General features: G+C 43.0%; 1 protein-coding gene across 1 annotated transcript in view; it reads left to right on the top strand.

Annotated features, from left to right (window-relative positions):
• Positions 1–1,281: 1,281 nt before the first annotated feature.
• Positions 1,282–26,623, top strand: part of RASSF3 (Ras association domain family member 3) — a 76,569-nt gene continuing 51,227 nt past the window's right edge. The window contains exon 1 of the mRNA XM_019960882.2: positions 1,282–1,554. Within this exon, the coding sequence (XP_019816441.1) occupies positions 1,444–1,554 (111 nt within the window). The 5' untranslated portion in view covers positions 1,282–1,443. The remainder of the gene's footprint in view (positions 1,555–26,623) is intronic.

The following is a 26,623-nucleotide window of genomic DNA, read 5'->3' as shown; positions in this document are numbered from 1 at the left end:
CTAGGGATCCGAACCCCAGGTCTCCTGCATTGCAGGAGATTGTTTACTGTATGAGCCACCAGGGAAGCCTGCTAACTACCTTATGCAGTTGTTTTCAGGACTAAAGGAGATAATGCAAGAAAGTTTAGCTATAATGGCTGAAAATTTTGTTTTCTAACCCTCTCTTCCCCTCCTAATGTAACCTCTCCTAAAGCCGGCTTACCACAGCAGAACTGAAACTTCAAAAACACCTTTCAGTCAGGATCTCTGCAAGGGAATTAGTATGGTTTAAATCAATTTAATAACACCAAGATGTAAATGAGTATCACCCACAGGTGGCCTGGAGAAAAATTTTGCATTTTAAAAGAGGATTAGCTGACTGGAAGGATTCAGAAAATACGGAACTTGTTTGTTTTTTGAGGAGGATGAATAGAGTTCTCTGAACCCTTCACCCCAAGATTGAAACCGTGCCTTGTAGGTAAAGCAGATTTTGAAAGGGGAGATTTAAAAAGCACGTTTAATTAATAAGCACTGAACCGCAGAACTAGTTCACCCTTCAACGCGCCAAATGGCCTCAAAGATCATAATGACCTTGGCCGTCCTTATTTCGGAATGAATCCTCACTAGAAAGAAGGGCGAGAGAGAAAGACCAAAGCTCAACTGAATTTCCGGAAAGGATGTTTTTATTTAAATAAACTCTACCCAGTCGTTACTTCCTCACGCTTCTCAGCTAACTTTTAACCCTCCTTGGAGGGCCGGGTTGCCAGAGTTCTCTTCGGGGCGAAAAGACTGCAGAACTGCGGAGGGTCTCGGGGGTGGGGTGGGGGGGTCCCCTCCGCCCTGCAATCTTCACCCACCGGACCCCGGGAGGGGGCGAGCAGTGCGGAGACGGCGGAGAAAATTTCCGGCTTTGCTTGGGCCCTCCCCTAAACCCGAGCTAGCCGGGCGGGGGGACTGATCTCCGAGGAATTGGCAGTTTCCGGGAGGCTGGGGTAGCGACCCGAAGCACAGACGCAGCCATCTAAGCAGGGATCCGGGGGGCTCCCCAAATACTGCTCGGGAAGAGCAGCGCTCGTAGAACAGCCCAGCTACATCGCCCCCACTCCCACCTGCGCCGGGAGTGACCAGACCGCCTGGAGCGCGTCCCAGGCCTCTCGGGGCGGGGCCCGCGGAGCGCGGGGCGGGGCCGGGGCGGGGTCGCGGTCCAGGGGGCGGGGTCGCGGTCCAGGGGGCGGGGTCGCTGGGCGTTTCTGGGGCCCTAGCCGCGCCAGGAGCCGGGCCGGGAAGCCGGGAGGCGGCGGGAGGGGCCGGGACGGATTGAGCGGCGGCCGCAGCTGCAGCAGGACGGCCCGCCGGCGGCTTGGGGCCGCGCGCCGGGAACCTCGCGGGGCGGGCGGGCGCTGCACCCCCTGCCTGGCCGCCAGCGCCCCGGGGAGGCGGCCCGCGCGCGACGGGACCAGCAGCATGAGCAGCGGCTACAGCAGCCTGGAGGAGGACTCCGAGGACTTCTTCTTCACCGCCAGGACCTCCTTCTTCAGGAGAGCGCCCCAGGGCAAGCTCCGCACCGGCCAGCAAGTGAGTGGTGTGCCGGGTAGGCGCAGTAGCCGGCGCCCAGTCGCTCCCGGGAAATCCCGGGGCGGCAGGACCCCAACTCCACGTGTCTCCGCGGGGTGCACGAGGGATGCTCGCGAGGAAGGAGGAGGAGGCCGTCGAGAAGGGGCTTCTGTCTTTTCGGATCCCGGAGTAGTGCCTCGAGCTGGTGCCTGCGGGCTTACGGGCTTGCGCTGGGCGCACCGGGGAGGAAAGCGGAGGAAGGGCGGGGAGGCGGAGGGCCCGCTCCCGCCTGCCGCGCCAGATGGCCTCTGCGACTCCGCCTTGGGCGGCCGGCGGCTGGGGAGCAGTTCTGAGAGCCAGGAGTCGTCCCCAGGCCACTCCCCACGTTTCCCCTGTGCCCGGGGACGCCCTTCGCCCCCTCGCAGTCCTCATGGCGGCCCCCTCTATTAGTCCGTTCATTGGCTCGTGGCTCCCGGAGGGTTTTGGGGGCAGGGTAACGGCCAGGAGTGGACGTGGGGACCCAGCCTCCCCTACCTTCTCGGTCCGAGCGCCTCTCGTGGCGGGGTTGGGGGCGCTGAGGGAAACACGGGGCCTCGCCAGAGCAGGCGCACATTAAATCTGGGTGGCAGGAGTCACGGTGGTGCGTTTCCAGTAAAGTCACGTTTATAGGTGCCTCTAATGTTTTGTAAACAAGTTCCGGTACTAGGTAGGAGCAGCCGGCGAGAGCTGAGCCCTGGGTCGGTTTCTTCCTTTTTTGGAGGAGGCGTACAGTGGAAAGCATGACTTGGGAAAAGATTGGAAGGGAACTTGGGTTGGTTTCGCCGACCATGATTGTGTGTTTCAGGGAGGCTCCCCCGAAAGGGGACGCTTGGGCTGATGTCTGAGTCCGGTGCTTGAACCCCGCGGCCTCCTGGCCCTAGGAGCCTCAGCAGGGAAGTCCTGCCAACGCAGACGTGCTGGTATCCGATTAGAGAAGGCTGGAATGGAACAAATTGATTGCTCTTAAAAAACAGCAGGCGCGCGCCCAACATTGCCATCAGACTTCTTTCTGGAGACTAGAGGCAAGGAAAATCAGGGCCGGATGATGACTTATGGGAGGAATGAGGACGGAGTAATGTGTCAGGATTTCCTTGCCAGACCTTTTAAGTTTACTTAACCACTTTAGGAGATCAAATTTCTTTTTAAGATTCGGAAGTTTTAGTCTTTTGAAGCTCTTAACTTCCCAAACCTGAAGAAGGGGCGAAGGGTAGGGAAGGGCAAGAATCAGGTGCCCTTACTCAGTAGCTGATGATCCCAAGTGAAGTTCCGAGTCAGTTGTTTCTAAGGCTTAGTCACTTTAACCTGAGGCTGCTATAACCTATGCTAGGTGACTTCATCAACAAAGTTACGTATTTCTGAAAGTTCTAGAGGCTAGATGTCTTGAGATGTGGGTGCCAGCATGTTGGGTTCTTTTTTTTTTTTTTTTTTGCCTTTAGGGGTATGCAGGGGATCCCCCCCAATCAGGGGTCAAACACTTGCCCCCAGGCAGTGGGAGCCAGGAGTCTTGACCATTGGACCACCAGGGAAGTCCCAGCATGTTGTATTCTGATGAGGGCCCCTTCCTGGCTGTAGATAGCTGATAGCTATCTGGCAGTGCCTTCACTCCAGGAAAAGGGCTACCTCTCACCTTCTTGTAAGGCCACTCATCCCATCCTGTGGGCCACCCTAAAGACCTGATTACCTCCCAAAGGCCCCACCTCCAAATCTTATCACATGAGAGTTTCATCATGTGAATTGAGGGGTAGGGGGCAGAGGCAAACAGTTCATAGCAAGTGAAATCTTATTTTTAGTGAAGTGTATTTTAGCCATGAGTTTGCTGTGAAGTTTGGAAGTCAGGAATGCCTGCCTCTCCAGTCAGTGCATTGAAGAATTGCATTTCCTTCCCTTTTTTTTTCACTTTGCTTTTCTCTTTCTTGGGCTCTGCTTCCTTTCTCTTCTCTACTTTGTGCTTTTTTGGTTTTTTTCCACTTATGTCACTGTCATCATTTGACACTTTGAGTAGAGACTGTCAGAGACCGTTGTGCTCATTTGAAGTCTATCCCAGAGGTACTGGTAGCTACAGGAAACTAGCTGGTGTTGAATTCTCCAGGCATGAGATGCTCCTTTATGAGGGCCAAGGTATCCAGGTTGAACTTGTATGAAAATGTTTTAATGCTTTAAAAAGTAAGAATGTTTTTTTTTCTGGGTTTGTACACTTCGAATGTCTATGTTATACTCATTAACTTATGTAATATTCATCTACTATATATAACATACTCATTTAATGATACTTATTTAGTATTTAGGATTGTCCTACCATCAGTATATATTTTGAAGATTGTGCTGAAAATCAGAACAGTAAGTCCTAGATCTTGCTTAAAGAGCTTCAAAGTATATTCTGAAACTTTATTGCTGTGTATTTCCCCTTCTAACATAACACTTACTGGATTCTGAGTTAGAGGACTTATTTACCAGTTGAGAAGGTGTACTAACTGAATTTTTGTGGGCATTTTGGTTTATTTGAAGAGTGAGTCTGTTAAATTCCTGAAAAGATTTATGAGTTAAGGAAGTCAAACTTATCATAAATTTAAAGCAAAGCACTCTTAATGCAGAACATGTCTTTTACCCAATGTTAGATAAATCTTTTTTTTTTATGTCAGTGATTGTAAGAATTAGGTAGGCACCTCTGACATATAGTTGAGAAGTGAAATTTATGTTTTCTCTAAAGAGGTGGGAAGAGAAGTGTTGCCAGAAGGATCTATTATGGATAATAGTGATTTTTTAAAAGTGCTATACCACCTGGTGGAAAAGCCAGGAAAATGTGGTTTCTAGAACTCTTGAAAATATCCAGGGAAAATAAGATGTCTGTGGTAAATGCAGGATGGTGAGAAAGGGGGAGAGAGGGTGAGAAATTTTTTTCTTCTCTTGCCAGGCAAAGGAACATAGCCCAACTTTTTCTTTCTTATTTTATATCGGTGCCTTCTTTAAGAAAAAAAAAAAAAGGAAAAGGCTTAAAAACTTGTCTGAAAGGTACAAAGGAAAGCAATTGTGGCCTTTTTCTAGGAGTTTGAATGCCATGCTTACTGCTGTATCCCCAGGGCCTCCATCAGTGAATATTAGTTGAATGAATTGATGTTTTCCTGGTTTGATAATTGTTGGCTCTTTATGGGTTTTCAGTGTACCTGGTCTTATGATTCTCCCAAGAATCCTCTGCAGCATTAACCTAATGAAAGGTTGGGCCTCGTTAAGTGATTTGCTAAAGAGCGACTTAGCAGCAGCAGCAGCAGCACACTTAGGTAGGGAAAAGGCAGAGCTCAAGTTTCCCTGACTCAGTTTTCACTGCTTCTTGGCTATAAAAATAATTTTAATATTCCAGTTTACTTTCGCAAAATGGGCATCTGTAATTTAGGAGTTTCTTAACATTTTGACACCCTAACTTTCATGTATCTTCATTACAGTGTTCATAAGTCATCCTTTTGAACGTACTGTTATGCTTTGTGCAGAAGCAAGGATGTCAACAGTGTGTTAACTCATAATTTTCCTTTTCTATGTATTCAGGCTTCCAAGAGTAGAAATGGACTAAAATCATTAATCTATCAGAGCATATTCTGCTTCTTCTCTAAACCAAGGTGATCACTTTTCTTCCTGAGCCTTGGGTACATAATAGGAATAAGAAATGATGCTGTGTTTGCTTTAGAAGTAGAATAATTAGGAAGTAACTATAATTATAATACAAGGGAGTTAATAAAAATTTTTTTAAAAGATAAAGAAGTCTTATTTAGGAGCTTGAAATTGTCTTCTGAACCCTCCACACTTTTTAAGAAGTTCTGCTGAAGAATGGGTTAATAAGGCAAGCGTGTGAGACTCCATGGAACAGATCTTAAGTTCACCCATAGGTTTTTTCCTTGTTATAATTTAAATATTTTGGGGTTTCTCTGGCTCTGCACTTTACACCTAGAACCAACAGTAATGAGCTGCACTAGTTTATTCAGTGTTTCCATTAGAAGTTTTGGTGATAGAGTGCTAATTTACAACATCAAAGGTCTTTTGCTTAAACTTTTTGTACTGACAGAGCCCCTGTATTACTGAATATAAACATTCCCAGCAGTTGTTTTGCCCGGTGTATGGTTGTTTGCACATCCCGTCGCCGTGTCTGATATATTCTGTTCTTACACAGTGTTAATCCAATGGAATTTTGTGTTTGTGTGAGCAGGACTCACAGAAACACATTCCTTTAACTGAATTTCAGAAGAAAATTGGTCACCAGTCTTATATACCAGCAAGCATGAACAATACACTCTCTACCCCATTTCTTTTAATGGCTAACATGCAAGAGATAGAATTCTTTGGAAAGCAGTGACACAAAACATTTACAAAAAGGAAAGCTAAACGCATCCAATAATGTGGTTATTCTTCTTAGATTTCCTTTGGCAGTTAGTGCATGTCATACTGTAAACATTCGTTTTGGGGACAAAAAAGTGAGACTGGCCGAATGCTTTCTCGTGTACCGACTCCTTGCCTAGAGCATCAACTCTTGTTTACTCTTAGCTTTCCACAGAAATTGCTGCCTTTTGATAAAGACCCCAGCTTGAGGCTTGCTTTTCGTTTCTAATTTGTCCCAGGGTCATTGGCTAGCCGGGCCCCTCTTTGGATGGATGATGAGAGACAGTGTAGGGTATAATAAGGTAAATGCTTGCAAAGATACATCTTGACTAACTTGGCCCATTTTTGTCCTTGTCTCGTTGAAGAGCTGATACGTGTTGCCTTGTAGGAGGCTATTATTCTGGTTAAGCAGGCAGGCTACAGTCCTACAGTCCGTGGGGTCGCAAAGAGTCAGACACAACTGAGTGACTGAGCACACAAAGCATTGCCTATTATTATATATGTTATATATGAAGGCTAGCTCATTGCTTGCTCTCTGATGCAACAACTTTTTTAAAAAATACTTATTTATTTACTTACTGGCTCTGCCCAATCTTAGTTGCAGCACACAGGATCTTTAGTTGTGGCATGTGGGATCTAGTTCCTCCACCAGGAATCGAACCCAGGCTCCCTGCATTGGGAATGCAGAGTCGTAGCCACTGGACCAGCAGTGAAGTCCCTGATGCAACAACGTTAATTAAGAGTCTATAACTAGGAGTCTAGTCTTATTAGGCCTCTTCAGTTCCCTTCAGGATTCAAGTTAGTCCCCATCACAGAACCGGGGCCTGGAATTGCTTCTCTTAGTTCTTCCCTTGTCAACTTACATGCCACCTTCTCAGAGAAGTCTTCCTGAACCACCAATCCAAACAAGACACCCTTCCCTACTCTGCTCTTTCCCTTCATAGCAAAAGTTGTAATGTCTTGTTATAGTTTGTTTAGAACAGAGACTAGCATGTTTACCCAGGGTCTAAAATAAATGCCTGGCACTTGGTAGGTGCTTGAGGAAGTGAAAGCCTACTCATCATTTTGAAAGAAAGTCCCAGTACTAGGTACTGTGAGTTTTTTTTTAAACACAAGTACACAATTTCCCCTCTTCTCACAACTAGACCATAATCCTCCACTGCATCTTATAGAGGGTAGTCATTTAAAAATGGGTAATATTGGTGGTAACCGTTACTGCTGGTTTAGCTCACTTTATTTTTCCTTATTTTAAGCTTCAATCATTCATTCATTTATGCAACAATTGAGTTTATTTTTGCTATGAAGGGAAAGAGCAGAGGGCTGCTTCAGATCCAGTGATTCAGAAAGACTTCTCTGAAAAGGTGAACTGTAAGGAGAAAAATGTGACCACTCCACCAAATCTGGCTCTGGGAATAGAGCAATGAAAAAACAATGTCCCTAACCTCATTTAGCAATAATTTTTAAAAAGCTTATTAAATAAATAAATTAAAGCATCTCTTCATTTTTTTTAAAGAGCTTGCGTCTTTGGTAAAAGGAAACTTTTGAACTGTTTACATTCAGGAATACCCCTGTTGTGCAAAGTTTGGTAAAGCTGTTACGTCTATTTAGATAGAAATGTTGGCTGAGATGTGTGTCCCTGTAAAACAAGCCACATTTCTCTGTTGACATCTGTCCTAAAATTGTGGAGACTGTAATATATAATCATCCTATAGTTAGTGTTGGCTTGGCTGTCAGTGGCTAGTTGAAATGGTTTTTGCTTACTTGTATATACACACATACATGCACATACACACATTTTTAATGGAGAGGGCCCAGTTACACACCAAGAAAGAAATATCAGAGCCTATAAAAAAATTAACATGTGAAATGAATGTAAACGTGTCACAAAAATGACCATCATTCTAAAAGTCTGTTGCCCGCATAGGGTAGTTACTAGTCAGGTATGGCTGTTGAATACTTGAAATGTGGCTAGTCTGATTTGAGAGATGCTGTTAAGTCTGAAATCTGTACTGAATTTCCAAGACAAAGGAAAGAGAAAATATATCACAATACTTGTTTTTATTATGGGTTACATGTTGAAATAAGACTCTGAGTATATTGAGTTAAATAAAATTAACTTTTATATGTTTATTTTTTAGCATGACTATTGGAAAATTTAAAATTAATGACTTCCTAAAATAACTGACTTCCCTGGTAATCAGTGGTTAAGAATTCGCCTGCCAGTGCAGGGGACATGGTTTGGGGACATGGTTTCGATCCCTGGTCTGGGAAGACTCCACATGTGGAGGAGCAGCTAAGCTCGTGCACCACAGCTACTAAGCCTGAGTGCTGCAACTACTGGCCTGTGTGCTCTAGAGCCCGGCTCTGCAGCAGGAAAAGCCACTGCAGTGAGAAGCCCATGCACAGCAGCTACAGAAAGCCCACGTGCAGCAATGAAAGCCCAGCACAGCCAATGCATAATAAAGATAGTGGCTTGTGTTATACCTCTGTTAGACAGTGCTGTTTGCAAAAGCAGAGCTGCGAACTCTTGCCAAGGGTATGAACCTCTATTCTCTAGATGGCTGCAGGTGGACAGATTGGGTACCAGCCAAGCCCACTGGGAAGATTTTTCTTTGTGAAGGGAAATGTGCCCTTTGCTGTTTGGAATAGTTTCTTCTTAGCTTAGCTTGGGTCACACATATGAGCTAAATGAGCATTTTGAGGTTGTGAAACTTGTGTATATAGGACTTCCCTTTTTTTCACTTATGAACTGAAAGGATAAAACCATCCTAGTGGCATTCTAACTGCAACTGTGCCTTCAGTGTGCAGAGGCAAGGGCTCGTCTTTCATAGAGTATTAAAACAGCCAGAGTAATCTGCATTTTATAGACTGTAATTGCCTACTGCTGCTACATATGATTCCATCAGCTAAGATAATTTGCTAATTATATATTGCAACACTCAGTTCTTTTTCCAGATACTAAACGAAGTGAGATAATTAGAGGAGGAAAAAGCGTGAGGTGGGAGATTGGAAGCCAGAAGAATAGATTCAGAAGATCTTGGATTTAAAAGATTTAGAATGTAATCAGCAGAGTGTTTTCATGAAATTAATGCCAGTTGGCCAAAGTATGTGTGTGGATTGTGAAAGGAGCTTTCTAAATTCATTTCCCAAGTGTTTATGAATATTCACAATGGGCTAGACTGCTGCTGGGGATTCAGTGAACAAAACAAATTGAAACCTGCTCTCATGGAGTTTAGTTAGATCAATTCTTATCCATGGTAAAGAGCAAGATCTTAGTTCAAACTTTGGCTCCATGTTTGTTATATATATGCTGAAAAAAGGAGAAATTTTTCATATGAACATCATTTGCACTGGAAAGATTTTAAAGATTTTGTGGGTTAGCTAGAGCAGTATTTCTAAATTTTTAAAAATAGTGATATAAAAATCACATCACAGATGACATTAATACATAAATATTTTGAAGAATTATTTTCTAGGCTTTTTCACTTTTTTGTTTTACACGTATGTAATCTTACTGTACTGGTATTTTTTAAAATTGTGATTTGGGAGTTCCCTGGCAGTCCAGTGGTTAGAACTTTGTGCAGAGGGCCCAGGTTCAAACCCTAGTCAGGGAACTAAGATCCCACAAGCTGTGCGGCCCCACCAAGAAAAAAACATAAATTGTGGTTTAATACAGGTAACATTTGCCATCAAAACCATTTTTCAGTGTTCAGTAGTGTTAAGTGTATTTACACTGTTGTGTATTCAATTGCCAGAACTTTTTCTTGGGAATTGAAACTCTGTCCTCATTAAATTACAATACAGTTCCCCTTTCCTCCTCCCCGCCAGCTCCTACTTTTTGTTTCTGTTTGGCTGTTTGATATCTCTCATTATTCGTGTTTTTGTGACTGGCTTATTTCACTTAGCATAAGATCATGGCATCCGGTCCCATCACTTCATGGGAAATAGATGGGGAAACAGTGGAAACAGTGTCAGACTTTATTTTTCTGGGCTCCAAAATCACTGCAGATGGTGACTGCAGCCATGAAATTAAAAGACGCTTACTCCTTGGAAGGAAAGTTATGACCAACCTAGATAGCATATTCAAAAGCAGAGACATTACTTTGCCAACAAAGGTTCGTCTAGTCAAGGCTATGGTTTTTCCTGTGGTCATGTATGGATGTGAGAGTTGGATGTGAAGAAGGCTGAGCGCCGAAGAATTGATGCTTTTGAACTGTGGTGTTGGAGAAGACTCTTGAGAGTCCCTTGGACTGCAGGGAGATCCAACCAGTCCATTCTAAAGGAGATCAGCCCTGGGATTTCTTTGGAAGGAATGATGCTAAAGCTGAAATTCCAGTACTTTGGCCACCTCATGCGAAGAGTTGACTCATTGGAAAAGACTCTGATGCTGGGAGGGATTGGGGGCAGGAGGAGAAGGGGACGACAGAGGATGAGATGGCTGGATGGCATCACTGACTCGATGGACGTGAGTCTGGGTGAACTCCAGGAGTTGGTGATGGACAGGGAGGCCTGGCGTGCTACGATTTATGGGGTTGCAAAGAGTCCAACACGACTGAGCGACTGAACTGAACTGAATGTCCTTAAGGTTCATTCATGTGTCAAGATTTCCTTCCTTTAAGTCTGAGTAATATTCCATTGTATATGTATACCTCATCTTGTTTATCCATTTACTCAGTCAGTGGACATTTGGCTACTTCCACCTTTTGGCTCTTGTGAATATTGCTGTTGTGAACAGGAGTGTACAGTGATATCTCTTGGAGACCTTGCTTTTATTATTATTATTGCTTAGAAACTTTGGTATTATTTCAGGTATGTACCCAGAAGAGACACTGCTGAATCATGTAATTCTGTTTGTAATTTGTTGTACTGATAGATTTCCTGCTATTTAAACTTAGAATTATGAGATATAGCTGTGTGACTTCAGCTATCATTTTGATGTCTGTATTGTATTTTATTGAATAGGCTCTCATTCCCGAAATAGGGAAAACATGGATGTTTCTAATTTTTGCTACTATACATAACACTGTAGTGAACAAGAGCAAGAAACCTTTACCATTTATGGATGTTTTTTAGGATAGATATATAAAATAGAATTTACTGGGCATGAGGGTGTAACCATTTTTATGAGTAGTTATTTATTGTCAGTTTAAGACTATTTTTAATCTAGTTTCATTGCACCCTCAGCTGCCCTGGATGCAGTCATTAAGATAGAGGAAAAACGTTGCAAAGTCACCTCTTTGTTATTTAATTTGCATTCCCTAGGTTAATAGTGAGTGTAGGGACTTCCCTGGTTGCTCAGTGGTTAGGCCTCTGCTTGCGCTGCAGGGGGCACAGGTTGGATCCTTGGTGAGGGGACTAAGATCCCATATGCCATGGGGCAACTAAACCTGAGTGCCACAACTAAGAAGCCAGTGTGCTGCATGAAAACCCAGGGAATTTAATATTTTTTGGTGCTTTTGCATGGATTTTCCTCTTGGTGTGAGCAGTGTTCATGGCCTTTGACCATTTGTTAGGTAGGTGGAAGTCTGGAGAGCTTTGCTCTTTGCATCTCATGTCTATTTAGCAGGGTAAATGCTTCTTCCCCTTTTTTGTGGTCAGCTGAACTTCAGGTTATTTTTGACTGTGTACCAAAGGGTGTTTGCATATTCTCTCCTTTTGAAACACATTAGAATGTGTTTCAGGCTGACATCACTGAAACTCAGAGCAAAATACTTTTTACTCCTATAATTACGGCACGGGAAAAGCATTGCTAAGACAGCATCAGCGTCCTGTGAATACACTGCAGGATACAGAGGGCGGGGAGCTGGGTGATGTGTCTTTTACTAATCATGTGAGAAAGGGTGACTAGGAGTCCTGTTTTCTTTGAATTTCAGTGAGTTTACCAAGAGTTTTCCCACCACTATGGCAGAATTTGGAGGAACTGAAGTTATCTTATAAATGTACTGGGAACTGAAAAAAGTTTGGGACAAACTAGTAAAAACCCCACCTACGAAAGAGGATTTTTATACCGTTTACTTATAAGCATATTGTCCTTGGTTGAAAAATTGCGATTAGATGGAATCTGACCCCATAGTCCACTTCAAGGTTCACCTGTGTCCAAAATTGTTGCTTAATGTTTTATAATCTGATTGTTTCACTCTCATTTTTTTCCTTCTTTCAGAATATTTTAAGTAAGTGAATCTTTTAAAAGGCTGTGTAGAGTTATTTCTGACTTTAAATAGATGATGAACCCTTCTCAATCCTCATATTCTTAGACAACTCAAATTTACCCTGAAAACTTCCCACAGATGCTTGTTTCGAGAATATTTTTTTATATTTTTCCAGTTAGATCATAGAAATTTATGTGTATCTGATATAGTTCTCCAACAGCAAAACAAAAACCAAACTTTTTTTTTTTTAAATAGAAAGCATAACTAGGTGCGCTGCATTGGAGAAAAAAAAAATAGTAATTCTAAAATGAAGTTTAACATTCCATAATGTTTTACAGTTAAAGGAGCTTTCCAAGGGAATTAAGATTCATTTGGTTTATTTGGGCTTTAATTTCAGCGGAACTTTGAGATGATAAGTTAAACAGAAGTTTTATTGGTTTAGGCCTTAAGCAGATCCAGGTTTAATGGCATGGCAGAGGTGAATTCAGGGGTTACTTGACTGTAGTCAGTGATTTCCCAGCTATGGGAAAATGTAAATATTATGTAGGTGGCTTAAAGAAACAATAATATTACTTTTGTCTGTTTAAGCCTGTTTCTGTTTGTTTAAATGGGCTTGTGGATTGCTTTTTCTTGCCAGTTTTCCTTTGAGGGGAAGTGCTGCCCTTTGAGAGCCTTCTGAAGTTTGAGAATTCCTTTCTTGCTTTTCCTAATGACCTGTGTGGGACACGCAGCCCAGTTGGCTGGTGTGAGGGTGATGGTTCTGCCATGCTGAGTTGTGGGGTTGGATCCTCGCTGTCCTGTGGCTCTCAGATAGAGGGAATTTGTTCTGTGAACTGTACCCAGAGCATAATTGTACCTGACATTTGGTGGAGAGGGTCTGGAGGTAGGTTGTGTAGAATGAATATTTTTCAAAAAGGCAAATCTAGCACCAGTATCAGCAAATTAACTTGAAAGCCATTCTCAAAGCACATAGTTCTGTGCAGTTTTAATTACAATGGATCTCAGCAGGGAGAAGCAAGATAGGGATTGGGGGTTGAGAAGTACAAACTGTTATATATAAAATAAGCTACAAGAATATACTGTACAGTACAGGGAATATAGCTTCTATTTTATAATAACTACAAATTAAGTATAACCTTTAAAAATTTTGAATCACTGTATTATACACCGGTAACTTACAGAATATTGTACATCAACTATACTTCAATTAAAGAATAAATCAATATTTTTAAGAAGAAAAAATGGATCTTGATCTTTTCAGGTGAAGCTATTACTGTTTTTAAAAAAAGGGACTGGATTTTGTTATGGGCTAAAAGGATGGCGTTCTTCTAGGCTACTTGCAAGCAGTTGTGTGAGGCAGCCGGAGTTAAATCAGTGCTAGCTGTGTTGTTGTGGGCAAGTCACTGCACCTCTTTAAGCCTCAGTTTCTTCATCTGTGTATGACGTGCGTGCCTGGCACATAATAAGCAGTAACAAATATTAGTCATTGTTATTTGTAGAAGGTTCTATATATGATCATGTACTTTGCGTATGCTAGGTTGAATAGAGAACTGACAATAATTGAGAGGTTTGAAGTGAACCTAATAATCTAGCTGAAGAATAAAAGACAGCAGGAAATTAGGTTGTCTCTCTTTGGCTATATGGACCAAAGTAAATTGGGAATCTCAATGTAATTGATCAGAAAGGCGCTCCATTCATTCCCAGAGGCTTAATTTTCTTTTCTTCTTCGTTTTCCTCCTTCTGTATCACTGTGGTGTCTTTCTTTTTTGCTAAAAGGGCTGATTCCTCCTGACCAAGCCTGAGGCCACCCATCAAAGTCTTCACCCGCTTCTTCCTCCTTTAGCAAGCCATTCCATCGGAAAGAGAAAGAACAGGCATAGGAGAGTGGGGGTTCTTTTGCCCAAGCCTTTGTGTAAAAGTTAACGTACGTGCGAAAGCGTTTTTCTTTTCATTTTCGTCTGTTCTCCCTGTTTTATCTGCCTCAGAGTACAGGTTTTAGTTGCAGTTTTGCTGGAGGTTGCTGGCTTGACCCGGTGACAGGTTACATTTCTTTCTGGGGCTATCCTTCTGCCTCCAGAAGCTCTAAATCGCCTTGTGCTCGGCGTTAGGGACTTAGTCACTGTCTTCTTTCTGGTTTTCCTAAGGTCAGGCGGAATGAGGTAATTCATATGAACTTTGTAATATGCTGCAGGGGGAAGCTGTGGTTAGAGTCCTGGTTCCGTGCGCTGTGGCTGGCCTCCTACCCACAGAGGGTCTGTCTCCTCTCTAAGGCATTTCTGTGTTGCTGAACACATCCGCAGTTTGGAAACAAGCTTGCTTTTGCAGAATTTAAATGTAGGCATGAAAGAAACTCGATGAGTCATGTGATCCATTTGGCTAACTCTTCAGGGGTCACTTATGCTCTCTGAAAGTGGTATGAGTTTTAGAGTCCGGTGGGGAACCTCTTCTTTGGGCCACTTGAGCCTGTTGGGGTTTGCTGTTCCCTCTCTGCCCTCAACCATCCCTCCCTTTGGAGGAGGGATGATTGAGGGCAACCAATAATTAGTTGGTTGTCTGAAACTGGCTTTATATTAATTCTGAATACCATTGTGAAGAATTTTAATCGCTTTAAAAACTTCTAATTTGACTGAGCTGTAGTATTACTGAAGTACTTTTTTAAACAAACAAAAATTATTTATTTGGCTGCACCGGATCTTAGTTGTGGCATGTGGGAATCTCATTCCCTGACTCAGGATCGAACCTGGGCCCCCTGCATTGGGAGCACAGGATCTTAGCCACTGGACTACCAGGAAAGTTCCTACTGGAGTACTCTTATAAATAATATCATCAATTTATGTAAAAGACTTGCAACAGTATCTGGCATGTGAGTGCATGTTTAATACACTAATATTAACTAGTGTTTTTTCTACTGGTTTAGCATTATCGATTTAAAACTGTTTGGTGTAGGAGCTTTGATTCAGACCGGTGGCTCAGATGGTAAAAAAAATCTGCCTGCAATCCAGGAGACCTGGGTTCCGTCCCTGGGTCAGGAAGATCCCCTGGAGAAGGGAGTGGTTACCCACTCCAGTATTCTTGCCTGGAGAATGCCATGAACAGAGGAACCTGGCAGGCTACAGTCCATGGGGTCGGAAAGAGCTGGACACGACTGAGTGACTAACACTTATTGAGACAGTTTGGTTCAATAGAAAATCTCGGAATCTAGAATTACATTAGGCTCTTGCTTTTGGATCTGTCATCTATCAGTTCTGAGAGCTGCAGCAGGTTCCTTAACTTCCTTGAGTATCATTTTGGTAATCTTTAAAACAAATTATCATGGAGGGGTTAAATGAGAAAATGTGTGTTATAATTCCTAGATTATAGATTGTAACATAATTGTAAGTATGACAGCGTCACAGGTGTGTTTAGAGACTATAAAAGTTTTTATTTTTAATATATATCTTGTCTCTTATAAATTGATTACATATTCTCAGCTTATCATGGTATTAGAGGTGACACTTGACAAATAGTTGTTGAAAAATGAATTTATTCTTCCATCTCGTTCATGTGTGTCTATATCTGCAAAGTGGTGATTTGTGTTTGAACAGTTACATCTAAGAAAGTTTTAATTACTTATGAATGGATTGTGATACTTAGGAAGCACTCAGATACTTTGGGAAAAAATGACATTCTAGTTCATTGTCAGATGAATCAGGGACCCAAGTAAACTTCATTAGTTTTAAGCCTCCCAGATTATCCTGTCTGTAAACTTCATGACTCTGATGCTGGAAAAGATTGAAGGCAGGAGGAGAAGGGGACAATAGAGGATGAGATGGTTGGATGGCATCACCGACTCAACGGACATGGGTTTGAGCAAACTCCAGGAGATGGTGAAGGACAGGGAAGCCTAGTGTGCTGTAGTCCACGGGGATGCAGAGTCAGACACAACTGACTGACTGAGCAAAAACACGTTTTACAAGGGTGAACCACTTCTGTCCTGTTCACCTCTGTATCCTCATTGTTATGTGGTGCTTGGCTCAGGGCACAGAGGGGGGCCATTGATTTTTGTTGATTGGCCATCTGGTTGTTGTTTGATCAGACTCCCATCAGAATTATAGTCAAGAAAAAGAAGTTGGGTGACATAGGGGAATAGATTTCTTTTGGTTTCAAGAGTAGTAATAGTAAGCAATGACAATAGATTCTGTATCATGTGAAAGTGAGACTTTTAGGTGAAATGGAAAGTATTTTGGACTGGGGATGGTAGAGACCTCCTAGGTAGGTAGGTTTAATTGCAAAGTCATGCCTGACTCTTGCAACCCCATGGACCATAGCCTGCCATGCTCCCCTGTCCATGGAATTTCCTAGGCAAGAATACTGGAATGGGTTGCCATTTCCTCCTCCAGGGAATCTTTTCTGACCCAGGGGTCAAACTCAGGTCTCCTGCATTGCAGGCAGACTCTTAACTGACTGAGCCACAAGAGATCCATGGAAATTTCTTAGGCTTGCTCTTTGTTAAATAGCGAAGATAACTTTGGGAATTACTTAGCCACTTTGAGTTTCAGTTTGTTCCTCAAAGGTCTTGTCCAGTTCTGGGACAAATAGTTAATTTATACTAGAGCTGTATTAGTTATTGGAGGGAAAGTAACAGATAAATCTTGAAAAGGACTCCATGAAATGTATTGAGATGCCAAATGAATTAGTTTGGAAACAGCTATCTGAAGTCTTATCTGGTTGGATGGGGTTGAATTTAAGGGTATTGATTAGTCATTGCTTTTTGAGAAATGAGTAGAATATGTAGAATTATTTCTTTTTCTGATGAGTGAACATCTTGGGAAAGAATCAGAGAAGTTCTTGAGATGTATTTAATTCATCCATATATAGTGCCAACAAGAATGGGTGTCATGCAAGCTGAAGGGAACACTTAATTGTCCTGAACTTCTGTATTGCTGGAGTTATAAATATAGTGTCAAGAGCTACTTAGGAAAGAACCCACCAGCAGTGCCACATTCCTCAAAGACAGGGCAGGATAAATGTTTGAGAGTCCTCCGCTTGCTGAGAACGTGAGGCCAGGAGCCACTGTGCTCACTGAGGGTGCATTCATGTGGGTTGGTGTGGCATTTGGGAGTGAGGCAGTATATACATTTCCTTTGGAAAACTTAATTTTTTCTTTTGTTTCTAATATCTCCTTTATTCCAATTGCATGTACTCTTGCCTGGTAAATGTTCCTTGAAAACTACTTTTAGCAAGTAAAATCCTACTACGAAACATTTCAGAGTCTATTGTCTAATACAGCATAGCCAAATGCCAGGCTTCTAGAGGCGTCTGTCCTCTTGTCCACACTGTGTGTTGAATGCCTTAACCAGCCTCTCCATTCACTGATCCTGAAATACCCAGTTTAAGGCTCATTTCTTAGAATCTCTTGTCCTCTGATTGCTTTATGTGTATTTAAATATGGCTGTCTTGACGAGAATGAAAATTCTTGGGGGCTGAGGATTTTTGCTATAGAGGCCATGTCAAATGATTAATGAATGTGATGATTAACTTGGTTCGTTACTGAGACATTGTCTTTCCAGAGAATTTTTTTTTTAGTGGCTGTGCCGCACAGCTTGTGGGATCTTAGTTCCCTGACCAGGTATTGAACCCAATCCCTGGGCAGTGAGAGCACCAGCGTCCTAACCACTGGACTGCCAGGAATTCCTGAGAGTTATTTTTAATCTGGGCAGTTTATTTAGAACTTGGCTCTCATATGTTTCTAATTTCATATATACTTCAGGGGATGTTTCTTCAAGAACCTGAGGGGGAAGATATATCCTTAAAATTGGTTTTTAAATATTTGAGGGATTATTGATAATTTAGAACAATGTAAATCTAGGTGGAATGGTCTTTTTAACCTGAGGAGTCTGAGGTTTTTGGCTATTTTAGCTAGAAGGAGTATGCTTAATGTATAATTACATCAAGCTTTGCTTTCAGTCATGGAAATCATTGAAAATTATTTTTCTAGCAACAGCTGTTCTTTTCATTAAATATACCATAGTATCCCTAAAGTTTTGTGGTGCATTTTCAGATTGGAAAATGTGCGATGTGATAAACAGAAGAGATGATTGATTTAGTTAACTGCTCACATTTTGTGTTTGTTTTAATTTGAAATGTTGGCCTCATAAAAATGAATATTGTGTCAGAATAGTTTGTGTGAACTAAAATGTTAGCATCTTGTGGCAAGTAAGGCACTGAGTCTCCAGATCCTATATGTTACAGTCATTAAGCATTATTTGAAGTATCTCTGAGTTTACATAAGACATTCCATTCATTTAGACACTCACTGATTTTTAACAGTTTTAGTGATCAAAAGGGAAAGTGTGGGCTGAACTATAAAGTAATAGATTTTCCCCAGATGTAAAATATATATCTCAAAAAAGATGGAAATATAAAGTTCAAAAGCTACTTGGAGGGACTTCCTTGGTGGTCCAGTGGCTAAGACTTCATGCTCCCAGTGCAGGGGGCCCAGGTTCAATCCCTGGTCAGGGGACTAGAGCCTGCATGTCGCATCTAAGAATCTCGCATGCTGCAACTAAAAGATCGTACGTGCCGCAACTAAGACCTGGTGCTGCGAGAAAGAGATAAAAAGAAAAAAAGAAAAAGCTGCTTGGAAACGCCAAACCATTCTTTGTGGCTGTCAGAACATGATACATCCAGTCGTGTCTGCCTCAGGAGTCAGTTCTAGCCAGTCCCCAGTGGCTGTTGATGAGAGTGGTGATAAAGTGGAGGAGGGGTTAGAGATACTGCTGATTTGGGAGGATTTGGTCATGTTGAATGTGTTGGGGCAGTGACAGAAGGGAATCAGGGAGGAATTCGTGAGTTTCTGGCTTGGGTGACCGGAAGATGATGCTGTCACTGACCAAGAAAGGGAATATAGCAGAAAGATCAGATTTGGGATCTGATAAGGGTAAGTTCAGATAATATATTGACTCCATTCTTCCCTGGTGCCTCAGACAGTAAAGAATCTGCCCGCAATGCAGGAGACCTGTTTTGATCCCTGGGTTGGCAAGATCCCCTGGAAAAGGGAATGGTAACCCTCTCCAGTATTCTTGCCTGGAGAATCCCATGGATAGAGGAGCCTAGTGGGCTACAGTCCATGGGGTTGCAAAGAGTCAGACACAACTGAAGCAACTTAGCGTGCTCATGGGGTCTTCAGCCAGAAGGATGGAGGGTTCCAGGGTTTAAGGGGCAGTCGAAGCAGAGTGTGTTCATGGAAATGGATCAAGGAGTGGCTGGAAGGGAGGGAAGAGAACCCAGAGAGAGTGGGTGTCCTGGGAGCCAAGGTAGGGTCCTGCCTCAAGAACAGGAGCTTGGCATTGCTCATCATCAGGGAAATACAGATCAAAACCACTGTGAGCTATCACCTCACACCTGTCAGAAGGACTCATCAAAAAGAACACAAAATAGTAAATGTTGGCGAGGATATGGGGAAAAGAGAACCCTACTACATCATTGGTGGGAATGTAAATTGGTGTAGCTGCTGTGGAGAACAGTGTGGGGGTTCCTCAAAAACTTAAAAATAGAACTACCATATGACCCAGAAAGTCTACTCCTGGATATATATCTGAAAAAATAAAAAGAGTAATTTGAAAAGATACATGTACCCCTCTGTTCATAGCAGCACTGTTTTCAATAGCCACGATGTGGAAATAACCTAAGCGTCCATCAACAGATGAATGGAGAAAGAAGAGTGGTACATATATAAGATGAAATACTACTCAGATACAAAATAAATGAAATGATGCCATTTGCAGTAACATGGATGGACTTGGAGCACATCATGCTAAGCGATATAAGTCAGAGAAAGACAAATACTGTGTGTAATCACTTATATCAGTAATCTTAAAAGTATAACAAACTAGTGAATATAACAAAAAAGGGCAGGCCAGAATGTGGCCGAGCAGCCTGCTTGGGGTGGAGGGGGCAGAGACCGGCATTTACATTTTTTGGACTCCCTCTTGTATTGCGTTAGTTTCCCCAGGGCTCACCTTGAGCAAGGGACCCCTGGGGTGGGGACCCTGAGCCGCGAGCTCGGTTTAAGAATTAAAAAAAAACAAAAAAAAAACAAAAAAGAAGCTGACTCAAGATATAGAGAACGGGTTACTGGTTACCAGTGGGGAGAGGGCAGTATAGGGGTAGAAGAGTAAGAAGTACAAAATACCAGGCATAAAATAAGCTGCTGCTGCTGCTAAGTCGCTTCAGTCGTGTCCGACTCTGTGCGACCCCATAGACGGCAGCCCACCAGGCTCCCCGTCCCTGGGATTCTCAGGCAAGAACACTGGAGTGGGTTGCCATTTCCCTCTCCAGTGCATGAAAGTGAAAAGTGAAAGTGAAGTCGCTCAGTCGTGTCGGATTCTAAGCTACAAGGATATATTGTACAACATGGAAATAGCCAGTATATCTTTAAATATGGAGTATAACTTTTAAAAATTGGGAATCACTATATTGTATGCCTTTAATTTGTGTAATATTATATATCAACTAAAATTTTAAAAAAGAACGACTTTAAAAAGGAAAAATAAAAAGAGCAAGAGCTTGGTCAGTAGGACAAGTACTGCAGAAAAGCAACGAAGGACTGGAGCGGAGCCAGTAGGAGGTCTCGGAGACCAGTAGGAAGAATACACGAGCAGTGAGGATGAGGGGATTGTTGAAGGGGATGTCTGTCTGCCCAGTGGAAAGGACTGTATTTGGACCGGAAGTGGAAGGGACTGCTTAGAAAGACGGCTTCCTGGAGAACGGGGTCGGGGGCAGTGAAGTCTGGAAATACGCTCATGATACAACAGATACAACGGGAGATGACTAGGAACTTGAGTTGGTGGCAGATGGATTTGGATGGAAGAGGGAGGTTTGCACAGATCGGGGGCAGGCATGGGCAGAAATCCTCAGAGGCAGGAAGAGGGAGTGCTGGTATACCTGGACAGCTGGCTGGTGTGTGGGCGTGGCAGCTGCCGGTGTGGTGAGAGCCACGCCTGAAAGAGGAAGGGTGACTGGCTCTGAACTAGTTTGCTTGCCAGACTGAGGACTTTGGACTTTGTTTTCTGGGTAAGGAGGTGCCATTTAGGGAGGAATAATATGGTCTATGACTTTGAGACCAATAGCAGTTTATGGCAGAGTTGAGAGGCAGGGCCGTGCCCTGGTAGGCTATTGTCATAGCCTGGGTGAACATCATTAGGGCTAGAAATAGGACAGGTGTGGTGGGAGAGAGGAGAATTCCAGAAGTTGAGTGAGTAGATTGGCACCTGCCTGATCAGGTGCGGGAGGGAGAGGAAGGGGAGGAGGACAAGGGAGAAGGAGGTGTGGAAAGTGCCTGAGAGCATGACAGCATTGTTGTGGAAACAGCATCGGTCTAGTGAGGAGGTGGGACAGTGCAGTTTTAGGCACATTTACAAAACATCTATGGAGCATCTAGCTGACAACCAGGACCAGGGCTCTGGAGCTCAGGCGGGAGGTCAAGGCAAGAGGCAAAGACTTGGCAGCATGAAATCATCATCCTTGAGTTAGAGCCGGTTAAGATTTATTTGAAGGAACAAGAGAAAAATAAATCTTGATGTGGAGCTGTAAATGTAAACTTCTCAGACCACCGCAGTATATTTTTATCTTTCCTAGAATAAGGCCTTTGATGACTGGAATGTGGACCTGCCCCCCCAAAGACCTCAAAATTAACATGACAAGAAGATGTTAAGAAATGTTTCACTAGAAATGCTGTTATCTTGATAGTTTTTTCTTCTCCTGTTAAAATCTTTTTCTTCAATCCTTTTGTTTTTTCTTTTTGATGAGACAGACATTAGAAGACTGATGGGGACTAGCTAGCTGGTTGTATTTTTGAAAAGTCTTTGAAGGTGAAATATACTGGGTTAAGTGTGGTATCAATGCATTTTATTCCCTGGGTTTGGCAACGGTGGATACTTAATAATGAGATGATCTAACGCAATGTCCAGGGATGGATTTAAAGAGAACTAAAGTGGTTTATACTTCTTTTCAGGAAATAGGCTGATTGCAATTTATGTTTAGCTAAATACTGACTTGTAGAGCCTTGCCTTGGGATGGTCTCACAGAAAATCTATGTTTTCCTGCTTTCCTTTGGAAAACGTATAAGCCGGTAATATTGCTGTTCTGTGGAAATGTTAATTACACAGAAGTAGATTCTTTAAATCTCTGGAATGTCCAGCAGTGTGGTGGGCGTTCTAGAATTTGTGGAAGGATGTGAGTGGTTATTCTTCCAAACCCCAGCTGCTCTCTGTCGAATTATCTCTACTGCTTCCCTTTTGACTTAATGCTTCAGAAGCGAGTTGAATCTGCCTGCTTTAATGGTATCAACAAACATGTATTGAGTGCCTGCCTTACACCCAGAGCTATGCTTGGCTCTGAGGATGGACTCAGAGAGGAATAAGTCAGTATTCCTTCCCTCAACAGCACAGTCCAGTGGAAAATCATAAAGAGCTGTTGTGATTTTGTGACGTAAAAAGAAATATGTATTTGGTGCAAAAATTCTAAAAGCCCTTGGAATGTCCTAAGTGTTAAGAGTGATGAAAATGAAAGGAATGTCTTTTATTATTCATAATAATAATAAGCAAGGGGATCAAATCAGCCAATCCTAAAGGAAATCAACCCTGAATATTCATTGGAAGAACTGATGCTGAAACTCATCAGTTCTGAAGCTCCAATACTTTGGCCACTTGAGGCGAAGAGACCCAGATTCTGGGAAAGATTGAGGGCAGGAGGAGGAGGGGACAACAGAGGATGAGATGGTTGGATGGCATCACCGACTCAGTGGACATGAGTTTGAGCAAGCTCCAGGAGATGGTGAAGAACAGGGGAGCCTGGTGTGCGGCAGTCCATGGAGTCACAGATCAGACTGAACAACAACAAAGCTGCTTTCAACTAACTAGAGTTTCTGTTAAGGAGGTGAAGTCTGAGAAGCCCCTAAGGTTTGAGGGGCTTGTTGCCAGGGGAACCAAGCACGGGATTAGAGGTTTAGGATAGGGAGAGTGGCTGGATATTGGGTTCAATCACCAGTGGCCAGTGAGTTAATCAATCATGCCTATGTAATAAAGCCTTCATAAAAACTTACATGCAAGGGTTTGTAGAGCCCCCTGGCTGGTCAACAAGGACAGGTTCTGGGAGGATGGCACCCATGGAGAGCCATGGTCAATTTGAACCTCTTCCCATGTACCCAGTCCTATGCCTTTCTTTCCACTTGCCTGTTCCTGAGCTGTGTCCTTTGTCATAAACAGGGAATAGTAAGTAAAGTGCTTTTGGGAGTTGTGTGAGCCATTCTAGCAAATTATCAAATCCCAATAAGGGATTGTGAAAACCCTCGATTTACAACTGGTTGGGTAGGAGCACAGGTGACAACCTGGACTTGCCATTGACATCCAGAGTGGGAAGGAAGCTGTGTGGGCATGACCTCTGTAGCCAGGGGATCTGCTTACCCAGAATTCTCAATGCGAGAATTGAGTTAGTGTGGGATACTCAGGCGGAAACCCCCACGTAGTGGGAGTCAGAAGTGCAGTGTTGTGAGCAGTACAGCAGAGTACAGAAAGTTTTCCTTTCAGAGACCATGTGGCTGCTGACCATTGATAACCATGGTGGCTCATGTTTATGGCCCAGTTACAGTGCATTTTACCTTGATTGCTTCAGTTCATCCTCACACTAACCCAGTGAAGTAGGCATGGTCATTCTCTTTGTACATGAGAGGCATGGAGAGGTTCACTGGTAACTGGTGAGTAGAGGAACCAGGAATAGAAACTGGGCAGTCTGCTGTGAGAACCCACACCTCAAGAAAGTGGTGACTTCCCTGGCGGTCCAGTGTTTAAGACTCTGGGCTTCCACCCCAGAGAGCGTGAGTTCCATCCCTGCTTGGGGGACTAAGGTGCTGCATGGTGGGGACCAAGAGAGACTAAGAACAGGAAAAATAAATAGTTAAAAAAAAAAGAAAAAGTGGTGAAGAGAGTAGGGGAAGTTAGTTAGGGTGCCTCTGTCACATGTGCAAAGTCAGGGGAGGAGTGTGCGGAGCTTGGGCTGGGGGTTGGGGAACAGTGAGAGGAGAAACCATAAGGTTAAGGTTGAATTAAGCCTGACTAGTTTGAAGTCAAGTAGTGGAAGGTGATGCTAGAGGGAGGGAGGGAGGGATCCAGATTGTGAAAATAGGCGGTGTCTCCTTTTACATCGTTTACCGTGAAATTCCTAAAAATATAGTTTCACGTCTGTCGCACATTTACTGTGGACATTCAGCAGACGCTGTTTGAATTTATAGCATTCTTATTTTCATCCCAGTTGTACTCATTATCAGCTAAAAAAATATGCTTGTACCACATGGGTGGAAGTTACAGTGATTATAATGATTGTCTCTTGCAACTCCAGAGAAGTTGGGAATTTCTGCATGGTTTATTGTAATTTAGAGAGCAGTCTGTAATTAGCAGACTTTGGAAATTTGTTTCAAGGAGTGGGAGACCAAGGCCCTCAAGAGGCTAGCTGTATATTGCTGCGTGTTTGTTTTCCTCTCAGATCAGAAAGAAAATTTAAAGGGTATCTTGGGTGAGTTCCAAGTGTTAAAGTCAGCCACTCGCCCTTATTGGCACACTGAGATCCCTCCGATGTTTGCAGTAAGGATTACTGAGAACAGACCATGCTCAGAGCTTAGTACTGTATGTAACTGGGTCATTATGAAAGAGTCCTGCTCCCTCCCTGTACGGAGCTCTGGGGTTGCATGGAGAGATCTACGTAATAGGATGCAATTTGTGAACAGTAACAGCAAGGAGAGGGGATTAAAATAAATACATTCTGTGTATGCTCAGTTGCTTCAGTTGTGTCTGACTCTTTGCAGCCCTATGGACTGTGGCATGCCAGGCTCCTCTGTCCGTGGGATTCTCCAGGCAAGAATATTGGAGTGGATTGCCATGCCCTCCTCCAGGGGATCTTCCTGATCCAGGGATCAAACTCTCATCTCCTGCTTGGCAGGAGGATTCTTTACCCATTGATCCACTTGGGAAGCCCAGATACATTGAGGAGACATTTAAAATAAACATGTTATAATACTACCCCTGATCTATTCATTTGTGAAACTCTTGATAAGTATGGGGGTGCCAGGAGGTAGAACAGAGAAAAGGGCAGACCTAATTAGGAATACCTCCTGAAGTTTATTTGGATTTGGGTGTCGGAAAGATAAAAGCTCAAGCAGTACTCTTGCCTGGAAAATCCCATGGACGGAGGAGCCTGGTGGGCTGCAGGCAGTCCTTGGGGTTGCAAAGAGCTGGACACGACTGAGCGACTTCACTTTCCCTTTTCACTTTCGTGCATTGGAGAAGGAAATGGCAACCCACTCCAGTGTTGTTGCCTGGAGAATCCCAGGGACGGGGGGAGCCTGGTGGGCTGCCGTCTGTGGGGTCGCACAGAGTCGGACACGACTGAAGTGACTTAGCAGCAGCAGCAGCAGCAGTGATGGAGTGGGTGTGTCTTTTATTTGTCTGAAGCAAAAGCAATGGTGTGTGTTTTGAAAAGGTTTAGATTGTCTCCAAAACATGAGTTTTATTTTCAGAAATACCCCATGTGCCTCTAATAGCGGTTATCTCTGGGGGTAGGTGTAGTGAGTACTGTCTAGGAACATTGCAGATTCTATCAATTGGAATCAGTCTTAAATGGGGATGTTTCTTCCCGCTCTTTTTCCATAATTGTTAAATCAGATATTTCTGCCAGAGAATCCAGGGTTATAATACAAAAGGAAATTATTTTCTAATTGCTATATTGTCAAAGTAAATGTGACTTTCTTGAAGCAGGTAAGAATGCTAGGAAAGCGTGTTTTTCTTTTTACTATTGTAAAATAATTCTGAATACAGTAATTATATGAAAAGAGTATGAATACCTTTGTAATTGCCATCCATCACAAAAGAGAAGACACTACAGATAAGAATTGAAGCCTCTGTCTGGGTCTCACTTCTGGCCTCATTTTCTCTCTCCCTCCCTTTCTCTCCAGTTTTTTTTTTTCTTAATTATTGCCACCCATGTATTCTATATTTTTTCCATGGGTGTCTATGTAAATACTCATCATCAATAGTGTTATTGCACATGTTTTTAAAGATGGTAGCAGTGGTGTCGTAGTGCATCTTTCTGTCCGTCGCTCACTTCTATTGTTCTGCCTTGCTTTTGAGAATTTTTTCGGCTCTAGTTCATTCTTTTTAACTGCTCGACACACCATAGTGTATCCATTTCCCTGTTGATGGACATTTAATTATGATTTCCTCCCATTTTTCTCTAATACAAATGATACTGCAATACACATTTTTACGTGTCTCGTTTCATGTGCGTGAGATTTTCTGTAGCTTGTAATCTCAGGAGTGGACCTGCTTAGTTATAGAGAAGGGAATGCATCTTTGTGTCCTTTGGGTACGTTCCTTAGTCCCTTCTTTGAAATGGGAGCTTGAGGATTAAAACATTACCTCTTTTTAACTTGTATAGTGATTTTTTTTTAAATAATCATAATGAGCCTCTGAAACTTGTGGTTTGGGGGAAAAGAGTACAGAATAGGTAGT

This window comes from Bos indicus, chromosome 5, assembly GCF_029378745.1.
Source record: "Bos indicus isolate NIAB-ARS_2022 breed Sahiwal x Tharparkar chromosome 5, NIAB-ARS_B.indTharparkar_mat_pri_1.0, whole genome shotgun sequence".
In the NCBI taxonomy this organism is placed as follows: Eukaryota; Metazoa; Chordata; class Mammalia; order Artiodactyla; family Bovidae; genus Bos; species Bos indicus.
Note: the sequence above shows the minus strand (reverse complement) of the source record. Positions and strands in the feature narration are given on the sequence as shown.